Source organism: Colossoma macropomum, unplaced genomic scaffold (genome assembly GCF_904425465.1).
Source record: "Colossoma macropomum unplaced genomic scaffold, Colossoma_macropomum, whole genome shotgun sequence".
In the NCBI taxonomy this organism is placed as follows: domain Eukaryota; kingdom Metazoa; phylum Chordata; class Actinopteri; order Characiformes; family Serrasalmidae; genus Colossoma; species Colossoma macropomum.
The window spans coordinates 8,344,383-8,355,432 of record NW_023494807.1 but is presented as its reverse complement, the minus strand read 5'-3'; the positions used below and the strand labels follow the sequence as shown (position 1 = coordinate 8,355,432).

The 11,050-nt window shown below is 40.0% G+C and overlaps 1 protein-coding gene across 1 annotated transcript; it reads left to right on the top strand.

Moving 5' to 3' along the window:
* Nucleotides 1–267: 267 nt before the first annotated feature.
* otol1b (otolin 1b) lies at nt 268–10,063 on the top strand. The gene is made up of 5 exons (XM_036556363.1): nt 268–346; nt 7,130–7,536; nt 8,844–8,933; nt 9,006–9,077; nt 9,180–10,063. The coding sequence occupies exons 2-5, from the start codon at nt 7,137–7,139 to the stop codon at nt 10,061–10,063; spliced, it is 1,446 nt and encodes a 481-aa protein (XP_036412256.1). The 5' UTR covers nt 268–346; nt 7,130–7,136.
* The last annotated feature ends 987 nt before the right edge of the window (nt 10,064–11,050 follow it).

The following is an 11,050-nucleotide window of genomic DNA, read 5'->3' as shown; positions in this document are numbered from 1 at the left end:
AATGAAGAGCACAGTGCACCGTGGGTTTGGGTCAGGTTTCTGGGTCACTCTCAGTAACAGTGGCGCTCAGCACTTTGTTCAGGTTCAGTGTGGGTGACTGTAGAGCACTGGGCCAGAACCAATGTAGTCCTCCTTCCTAGGGAGTAGGGGGGCTTGGAGAGGAGGCAGGGGTGTGACCAAAAAACAAGGAGAGAGCAAAAACGTGGGTGCCACTCCCCCCCACCCCCCCACCCACACGCACCTCTTTAAATATCTCAAGGCTGATGAGAACTTTTGCGCTCTTTCTCTCAGTTCTGGTGGTAATGAGGTGGAAACATCTGGAAAGCGAACAAGACAACAACATCTGGTAAATAATTTCCATTGATTTTTTTTAAATAACGGGTAATATCTGGAGGCTCACATTTTAAGTTGCCTAGTCTACATCATGTCAAACTAAGCAGTTATGCTTAAAAACAGATTATTGCATGAAGAGCGGGAAAGATTATTGCATCATTTTGGCACATATTTGCATTAGCTTGCCATTACTATAGTATATCTTTGCAATTTGGTTACATGTACTCATACTCATATCTATTACTGTGTTATTAACTATGCTCAGATATTGATATACTCCACATCTCTTGCACATTGCCTGTTGGGGGCCAATCAATATATATGCGTCATTCTCCAATTGGAGGGGAAACCATGTCACAAAGGTTGCAGGGCTTAAAAAGATGCTTAAAATATTAGGCAGAGCTCCAAAAGTTGGTTTGTACATTTACACAGTTGACCTAGGATTAAATAACACTTTTCTCTTATGATTTCTCAGATTTTTCTTTTTTTTATCCTGTTTCATAGTCGCTCTGCATCTGTAAAACAGCTCGTCACTAAACAAATTTTCAACATTTGAGAAACCATTTTTAATATTAAACAATATTTTTAAGAGGTTAGCTGAGGCACTTTGTATAAAACAGATTCATGTTAGCAGATTATGTTTAAAAAATATGTATTTTATATTAAAAAATTAATTGTCACAGAAATTTTGGTCACTGGTGTTATCAGGACTCATGTTACATTTTAACAGTATTTTCAGCTCTATTAAACTGCTTCTTTGGGTCGAGCCTCATCAGAGAAGAAGCGTCTCAACGCATAGCACATAACGTCTATGTGTCACAGGTGTTATATGCTTTAATGGCTGGGTAATTAAAATTTTGTCAAAATAATGCCATAAATAATTTTTATTACTGATTTTAAACAGTTGCACAAGGCCACCTGACCACCAATGAGTCAGCCAATTTACAAAATCCTCAGTTTTACCCAGCATGTCACTGGAGTCACCGTAAACTGGTGTTACAACACATTCATACAACACCAGTGATGGTAAAATATGTTTGGAATTAAGCTCCTTTTGCATACATGATAATAGGAGATGTAAATAGACATATTAAGATGATTTTGTTTTGAGATGAAAGAAATTGATTTTTTAAAAATGTATCCACCTGAATTCCCACTCCCAATGGAGAATGATCCATTTAGTCATTGACCCAGCTTATGGGAAAGACCAGCTTTGCTTATCAAGCACTTTTAAGCACGAAAAGCTGACCAGTCTGATCTGACTCATGTACTCATGTAAGAGCTATAGAATCTGAAAAACACTTTGTCGTAGGAATGGAAGGCGAGAATATGAATTTGTAGGGTGTTAGATTGGAAGAAGGAGGGGTTTCAGGCATGTTCCTCCCCCCAAACTTCAGTTATAACCTTGTTTAAATGGAGTTTGTGCCTCCCATGAGCCCCTTTGTGCAGCTCTCTGCGATGCCAGCTCCTGGTTGGCAGTGCACCCCATCGCCACAGCATATTTAACAGAAATGAATAAAGAAGCCTCAGCAACTAAATATACAGGGTGATTCAAAATAATTTTAAAATGACTAATTTTACTTGTAAATCATTACAAGTAAAATGAAGTTTATTTTGTAATTTTACAAAGTGCTCAATATGAACCTCCTCCAGCTGTTCAGACAATATCAACGCCATAGTCAAATTCATCCCATACTCGATTGAGCATGTCGGGTGTTTCTGCACTCACAGCTCTTTCAGTGTGATTTTGGAGATCATCCAGTGTTGTGGAACCAACGATGAACGCTCTGAGCTGTTGGAAGTTCACTGCAGATGAAAATCATGTTGCACAGTTATGACGGATTCACTCTTATTGAAGTGGAGAACGCAGAACGCTTTCTGCTCAGGGATCTCATCTCCTCACAGACTGAAGGGAGCCATCTTCCACTGACAGTCAGAAACTCCATGACCCCCTCTTTCAATTGGTATGTGATTGGTTCCTAGACACTCACTAGACTCACTTTCAGTTTCTCAAAGAAATCTGCAGACACACCTCCAAAGTTCAGTCTTAGAAGTTGGTTTAGCATTGCATGCTCATGATCCATGTAAGCCCAATTATAAATTTAGACTCATCAGTCCATAAAACCTAAAATATTCCACAATTGACTCCACAAAGTTATGATGGTCAGTTATTATAATCTCTATTGCATGAATTATTATTATGATTATGATTATTACTGTTGTTGTTGTTTTTGTTCTTGTTGTGTTAATGCAATGCAGAAACTGTTGTATATACACTCAAAAGAAAAAAGTGCCACCTTTGGTTCTTTAAAGAACCTTGCAGTGGACGGTTCTTTAGAGAACCATTTTGCTAATGAGATAAATGAGTATGAAGAACCTTTTTAAAGTTTAAAGAACCACCACATAATGTAACCCTTGAATAAGTACAGAACCTTTCCATTACATTCCCAAAAAAGGTTATTTTGCTCTTAACAGTAGTGGAACCCTTTTTGGTGCTATATCAAGCCATTTTTGAAGAACCATATGCAACAGTTTCCATTTAAACATTCAGGTGGTTCAGTGACTGGTGCCTGAATAAGTGCTTTTTGAGGATGTGTATGTGTGAAAGTTCTTTGAAGCTTTAAAACATTTGTCACACTCACAGATTGCTTTTTCATGCATGGTTATTTTAGAACCACCAAAAGTGGTTCTTCTATGGTATCCCAAAGAACCCTTTGTGGAACCTTTTCTAACAATGTATGTCGTTAAAAGAACATTTGAAAATGGTTCTATATAGCATTTAAAGGGTTCTGCTATTGTTATAAATCATAGAATCCCTTTTGATAGTATCTAGAACACTTTTCCTGAGTGCAGAGTGTAATTTTACGACTTACTGAACAAATTACAGCAGTTATGTGAATAATAAGTCTGCAGTTCGAGTGGGTTGATCGGTTATTGACAGTTTGCAGGCTGATTTTTGTGCTGTTTTTCATACATCTGTCTCAAACTGTGACTAATGGGACAGTTTAGAGAACCTGAGGGAAAGAATGTGGACCCAGAAAAGCAGAAAGAGGCTTTTTTACGCCAATGGTCCAACAGCCACTCCTTTCTTCACAGGGTCACAGTGAGCTCCATTAAAAGCTTACCACTCGAGCACAGCCTGAGCTGCTACTCTACCAGAGGCTAAAGACACCTCAGGCTCAGATGGCAGACGAGCCCCAACCCCTCTTGCCAAGGAATGGAATTGGAATCACTTCATATTCATTACTTAACACAACACAAAATGTATTTTTAAATGTTTTATCAATGAGAGTGTATTAAATGCTAAATGATATACTATAATCATTTACAGTACTGAGCAAAAGTCAGAGACCCCCCTTTGATTATTTAATCTGGTCAAAACAGCCAGAAAGCCCACGCTATTTATTTTTCAGGAGATATTTCTGGGGAGATTAGATATAATATAATCCACTATAATCCAGAAAAAACAGGAATTTTCCAAAACTAGAGTTAGACTAAAAGATTAAAAGCTCCAGAAAAAACTGGGCTCCGAACAACCACCTGGAAGACCTGGTAGACACCAAAACTGCCCCTATCAGATAAACAGAACTTAAAGCTTTCATCTTCGAGAGAGAGGAGAAAATCAACCTGCTTCAGATCTGAAAACATCCACTTCTTTAAAGAACTACACTCTTAAAAAAGTACAACAAAGTAATCATAGAAGAACAACTTTTGGTTCCTTAAGGAACCATGCTTGAAAAAAAGATCTGTGAGTGTAAAACACTTTAAAGCTTTAAAGAACCTTAAAAAACAGTCACAAAAAGGATCATACAAAGGCAACAGTCACAGAACCATCTGGATGATTCAATGGAACCTGTTGTATTTGGTTCTTCAAAAATGGTTAGATATAGCACAATAAAGAGTTCTGCTATGTTAAGAGCAAAAGAACCTTTTTTGGAACCCTTTTTGCTTAGAGTATAATGTAGGGTTCTGTGCCAATTTAACGATTTATATTATGTGAAAGTTCTTTAAAAATGGTTCTCTAAAGAACCATCCACTAAAAGGTTCTTCAGGAAACCAAAGCGTGCTCTTCTATGGCATTACAAAAAGAACCTTTCTTGGCACTTCTTTTTAAAGTACATACAACAGATTCTTCATCACAGTAACACACAACAACAACAACAACAACAACAATAATAATAAAAATAATAATAATAATTTTGGCATCCTTCCACTGTGACTCTGTGGGCCTGAAAGGATGATCAGCTGTCAAGAAGCCCTCATTGAGAAAAGGAAATAGACAAAAAAAGAGAACTTTTGCACTAGAAGACCAAAACCAGACACCTGAGATGTGGAGTGAGGTTTATAGACTGATGAATCTTAATTTGTTATAGAAATTACTTGCTGTTAACTTCTAAGACTGGACTGGCCACCCCAGAGTCCAGACCTCAACATCACAGAATGCGTTTGGATGGCGAGAAGCAGAAAATGCTAAATCAACTTCTAAGACTGAACTTTGGAGGTGTGTCTACAGATTTCTTTGAGAAGCTGAAAGTGAGTCTCCTGAAAAGAATGGAAATTGTATTCAAGGTAGACAAAGCAAATACTGAAAAAAAAAAACAGATATTATATTTAGTTCCATTTCTACAATTTAAATAAATGGAGGGTGGTCACAGTACAGTACAGCACAGTACTGTATTTGCAAACAGAAATTCAATAATAAATCGTTTTGGCAAGTTATCAGCCTTGAGTTCGCCACTTCTGAAATCCAAAACATTCTAGACATTAATTTTATTATAACTTCATTATGTTATACAGCTTCCTCTGTTATTTAAGAGTCATCTACAGCTCCATTAAACATTCAGTTCATCTAATATTCCTGACCTTTTTACTTTATACGAAATGAGATTGCACAGGACTTTTATTATACATTTGTCAAAAATTGGTTAAATATTATTGAACATATTGATTCTGAAGTTTTAAACAATGACTCTAAGCTTGTGAAAACAGTGTATAATGAGTTCACATAAACCTGGTATGAACTATTTTAGTGCAACTCAGACAAAGGCTCTTTATAACTCAAAACACCGCTCGGCTGCGTCTGGGTGTTGTCAGGGTTGTAACATAGGCTCCTGCCATGCACCCTGACTCTATCCCAAAGTTTTTGGGGGTGTTCAGGGGTCTTGGTTGGCCAGACGGCAAAAGCTGAGCGCCTGTGCTAAACGGAGGGGCAGCCCGGAGGCGCCTCAGCTGTCCATGGAGAGAGGTAAAGTGAGTACCGTGGTTATGGCCACTGAATGGCAGCGTGACACCGGCAGGTCAAGGTGGAGCATTACCGCCCTGAAGGACCTCTACCGCTTATGCTTCTGATGCATATCGGCTCTTTCATGCTGTGGACTGAGAAGACCTAGTCTGCAGTCCGCAGACTGATCATATGTCCCTTTTTTCAGAGATCCTTCATGTCTGAGGGGACGGGTTGCCTTTTTGGATGGTTTTAGAGTTAAAGGGTCCAGCCATGAGTGTGTTCATTGACATTGGCTGTTAGTAACCTTTATTTTACCTGAACAGACGGTTCATGAGATAAGCTCTTTCCGTCTAAAAACAGCTCAGGTTTAGGCTACGGTGAGTGATTGAGATTATCAGTGCTCTTTTGAGCAAAAGCTTTCTTGGAGTGACACCAAACAGGTTGGAATGATACTGATTCCTTGTCTGAGATGTTCAGAAGGTAATTTACTAAGTTGCAAACAAGGAGAAGAAATTGCATGTTTCAAACAAGAATATTCAAATAATGGGTACTAAATGGTTATCTGTGGACAACCCAGTTCAGATTGAAACAGGATAAATCATTGATCCTGCATATGCAGTGCTTTTTTGTCGTTTCTGCTGAGTGCCCAGGCCCCTAGTGCATTGCAATAACCCTAAAACCTCTAGGCTTGGCACTCATCCACTCATTGGGGTTGGGTAGGTGCTGATGGAATTCTTCCCATATCGTATGACCAGTCCCATTGCCCCGGGTCCAGCTGCCAGCCTAGTTCTTTTTTTTTTTTCTTGCCTTTTTTGCTGTCTGCTGGATGGGGTGATTCATGAGGGTGCTGTATCCCATGTCACAAAAGCACCATGCACAAGAGAGGTAAAGAAACTTGGCCACTGTGGCAGGGTTCCGCATGGCCCAGTCTTGGGGCATTAGAAGATTAGTGTGTCCTCGAGTTTCAGAGCCCCTTTTGCTTAGTCTTTTTCAGATCCCCTTTGCCCCTCATTTGTGGGTCTGTCATTATTTAAAGCTTAAATATCTGGGCTGCTTGCGTAATCCAGGGAAATGATTTGTGTAACTCATTTCAGAACCAGAACCTCTCTGATAAAACTTGCAACATGTGACTTGGACCAAACATTTAAGGAAAGTACCACAAGGCTCTAGGCTGGGCCCACTATTTTTCCTTATTAGCAGTTATTCACTGAAGGTCACCTGTTGAACAATTGTGGACAAAAGTTAAGAGCAAATTCAACTATATATTTTTTTTGATGACAGCTTGTTGTTTGAGCATGTAAAAGAATTCATCTGAATCTTTAGACTGTATTACTTCATATTTTTATTACAGATGGTGAATGGTAAGTCATTGTTATTTTTATCTAATCCTATCTTCACCTAATCCTAAGTGTGGGTCACTCATCTCTTGAAGTGAGTACAGCTAATAATGATTGCATCTTTGTAGTAATGCCTTTGATAACATTATAAGGAGTGGCTGAACCATATGTCATATAAGCAATGATAATAATAATAAAATAATAATTTCAGATTATTTTCCTTTTTTGTTCACAGATATAAAATGAGTGCACTCTGTATTCGGTCAATCCAACTAGCAGTAATTGTACTGCTTTTCTCAGCTGCCCTCGAGGCAATCAAGACGACTCAACGGCCAAAATACCAGTACACAAAGAAGCCTCCCCGAGAGTTGGTCCAGACTACCACATATGCTGGCAAACCAACAGTCACGGCAAGAATTGTGGACTACACCAAGCCAAAAGAGCGCATTCCTGTTGTTATCACACAAAGTACCACTATCCCTGCCGACGTTTATGTGGACTACCACACCGACACTACAATGTCACCTAATGGTGTACAGGACAACTACACTCTGGACTATAATGAATGCTACTTCAACTTCTGTGAGTGCTGCCCTCCAGAACGAGGCCCTCAAGGATTAAAAGGGGACATGGGGCTTCAAGGTGAGTGTTCAGTGGTATCTGTGTATACAAATCTCAATTCCCAAAAAGTTGGGACAGTATGTGTAATGCTAATAAAAAACAGAAAGCAGTAATTTGTAGATTTGTTTTACCTGTATTAATGTGAGAACTGTACAAAAACACAAAGTAAATGTTATTGTTTTTTTTTTGTAAATATATGCTCATTAAAAATTCTATGTCCGTAATACATTCTAAAAGAGCAGGGACCAAGTGTATCACTGTGTTACATCACCTTTCCTTTTACCACTGAACAATCATTTAGGACAGAAGACACCAACTGATCCCTCAGAATTATAGAAGCTGGCTTTTAAACTTTATGCTGAAAACAAACCGGAATGGTCTTTTTCTGCTTTTGCCTGGACATGATGCCCACTTTTTCTATAAAAAGTCTAAAAAGGTTGACTCATTAGACCACATCCGCTGTGCATCAGTCCACTTTAGACAAGCTTTAGCCCAAAGAAGTTGATGTTGTTGTGGCTGGTATATTGTAGAGGGAAACACCTCTGCCTTCTTTGTTGTAGACTGAGGTTCAAGCACCCTCTACTACACCAATAAGAGTCCGTAGGCAAGATTCGTAACACTACCTTCGCCTACCTCTGTAAAAATGATCAAACTGTAAGTCACTCTGGACAAGAGTGTCTGCCAAAAGCTGTAATTGTTGTTGACATAACTTTCCACTGTGCATAGTACACAGTCTTAGCATGCATTTGTGGAAGCAACAATGACTTGTCGAAATATTCCTGAGCCCATGTGGTGAGACCCATCATAGAAACACACCGATTTTTAATGCAGTGCTGCCTGAGGGAATCCAAAGTCAGTTGCATTCTTGTCCTTGCCTTTTATACACAACAGGAGTGAAATACCTAAAATCATTGCAGTTATTGTTCTTAAATTGCGGGATTACTTGCTGATGCATTTTTGGCAAAGTGGGGAGCCACAACCTTTCCTTTGTCTTAAAGGACTAGGCCTTTCCTGGATGCTCCTTTTGTACCTATGCATGTACTGTTAAGAACCTGTTCCAACTTTTTTGGATCATATTACATGGATCAGTTTCAGAATGAATACATATTTACAAAAAACAATTCATTTGATAAGATAAAACATTAAATATCTTTGTAAAGTTTTTTGTTTAAATACAGGTCAAAGTGGATTAACAAATCACATACTGTCCCAACCTCTTGAAATGAAGTTTGTGTTGAGTTCTTCTTAATCAAAAGGCCTGAAATCAAAGTTATCTATGGATTATTGCAAAACGTGAGCCTGGCTAATCTGTATGAGGTGCTTTGTAGGACCTCCTGGTCAAAAAGGGGAACCAGGACCCAAAGGTCCTCCAGGCCCTTTCGGTCCAGCTGGAACTCCAGGATTCAAGGGAGACAAAGGTGAGAATTGTGTAGCACAGTTAAAATAATGAAAAAAATATTATGTTGTCATATTTATATGCAATGCCATAGGAGAAAAAGGTGAGAAAGGAAGCAGTGGATCTGTAGGCTCTCCAGGCATTACAGGGAAGGCTGGAATGAAAGGTACATTTCATACTTATTACAATGGTATTGGGCCATGCATACCATAAAGGTATGATCTTCATAAACGACACAAATAGCGGTTATATTTTTCTTTTAAAATAGGTGATACTGGCACCAAAGGTGAGAAAGGGGCAAGTGGTCTGCCAGGACTCAAAGGTGCCAAAGGTGAAAAAGGAGAACCTAGTGAGAATACAACTAAAGGTGACAAGGGTGTGCCAGGTAAAGACGGACCGCCAGGACCCCCAGGCTTCACTGGAGAAAAGGGTGAGAAAGGTGAAAGGGGAGAATGTGGCCTGCTGGGAGACAGGGGACAGAAAGGAGAGCCAGGCGATGTCGGGCCCCCAGGAGTCCGGGGTGATCCCGGACCTTCGGGGCAACATGGAATGCATGGGAATCCTGGGATACCCGGAGAACGTGGTGAACCTGGGAGCCCAGGAACCAAAGGGGAACCAGGAGCGAGAGGCCCTCAAGGATTAAAAGGTATGAGAGGTATAAGAGGAATGAAGGGGGAGAAGGGTCCTAAAGGAAAGCAAGGTGATCGTGGACTTCGAGGATTAAAAGGTACAGCAGGTGATACTGTTGGGCGACTGCGCTCCGCCTTCAGCGTGGGCCTCTACCCCAGCAAGTCCTTCCCAGCGTCAGGCTTTCCGGTCCGCTTCGACAAAATATTCTATAATGGAGAAAACCATTACGACGTTGCCTCCAGCAAGTTCAACTGTACCTACCCGGGTGTTTATGTGTTCTCTTACCAGTTAACGGTGAGGAACAAGCCCTTGCGCGCTGCATTGGTGGTAAACGGGGTGCGTAAACTGCGCTCACGAGACACCCTTTATGGCCAGGACATTGACCAGGCCTCCAGCCTGGTGCTTCTGAAGCTCGCTGCTGGGGATCAAGTGTGGGTGGAGACCCTTAGGGATTGGAACGGTGCCTACTCAAGCAGCGAGGATGACAGCACCTTTTCGGGGTTCTTGCTCTATCCTGACTGAAATCCCTTCTGAACTGCAAAAACAGATCTTGCACTGAAATCTGCCTGGTCATTGTGTGAAGGCCCAGTTACAGGCTCTAAGAAGAAGATGTCCTTTCATGCTTACATATAACCATCTCTCCTTACTACTAAATCTTAACCTGGGGGACCAGCCCTGTTTCTGGAGACTTTCCATTCTACAGAGTTTAGCTCCAACCTAAAAAAAAATCTCATTCATGCTTTTCTGTGTAGACATACACTGTCTGTGTTTGTAGGGAGATCGACTTGATTAAGGTTTTGCCATTTTTGTTTTCCATACCAACTGCTGGGATTACTGGTAAGGACCGAATCCAATTTTTTACTCCACCCTGGTAAAATCTGGTAAATTACATGGGAAATACAAAACACTAAAATTTGGCATAATTTGCTAAGAGTTTTTAGATAATCCCTGAAGGTTACAATCTGAATTTTGTCTTTCTTGAAGACTTTAATCCACTTTAAACCCTAAGGGCATTCATGTGGGCCCACATTTCAATTCTTCATTCTTAGTTCACAGTACAGTACTGTGCAAAAGTCGAAGATCATTCATTTACCTAAAATGTGCATTAAGTACATGTTATTCAGTTTTCATCATCAGCAGAAACCATATTTAGCCATGTTCGATTTATTACAGCTTCCATTCTTTTCAGGAAACTTACTTCAAGTTTTTCGAAGAAAAAGTTCACCCTTAGAAGTTGGTTTTGCAGAAAGCCTCTCACAACAAAATTTAGACTCATCTGTACATAAAACTGTCCACCACAACTCAGATGTCCAGTTTTGGTGTTCTCATTTTAAAATGTTTTGTTTGTCCATTTCCCTTTTCTTAGCTTGAAAGCTACACATCCTTTCAGACCCATAGCGCTGAGTCATCTTCTCACAGTGGAAGGATGGACAGAAACACCTGTGGATGTTTTCAGATCAGTTCAGCTTTTCAGCTCTCTCCCATTTTCTCTGTAGGTTTTAATAATTT

Excerpts from the sequence above, each read along its gene's own strand:
- otol1b (XM_036556363.1), top strand. The coding sequence starts at position 7,137 with ATGAGTGCACTCTGTATTCGGTCAATCCAACTAGCAGTAATTGTACTG. Across the intron at positions 7,537-8,843 it reads AGGGGACATGGGGCTTCAAG|GACCTCCTGGTCAAAAAGGG; the intron begins GTGAGTGTTCAG and ends GGTGCTTTGTAG. Across the intron at positions 8,934-9,005 it reads AGGATTCAAGGGAGACAAAG|GAGAAAAAGGTGAGAAAGGA; the intron begins GTGAGAATTGTG and ends GCAATGCCATAG.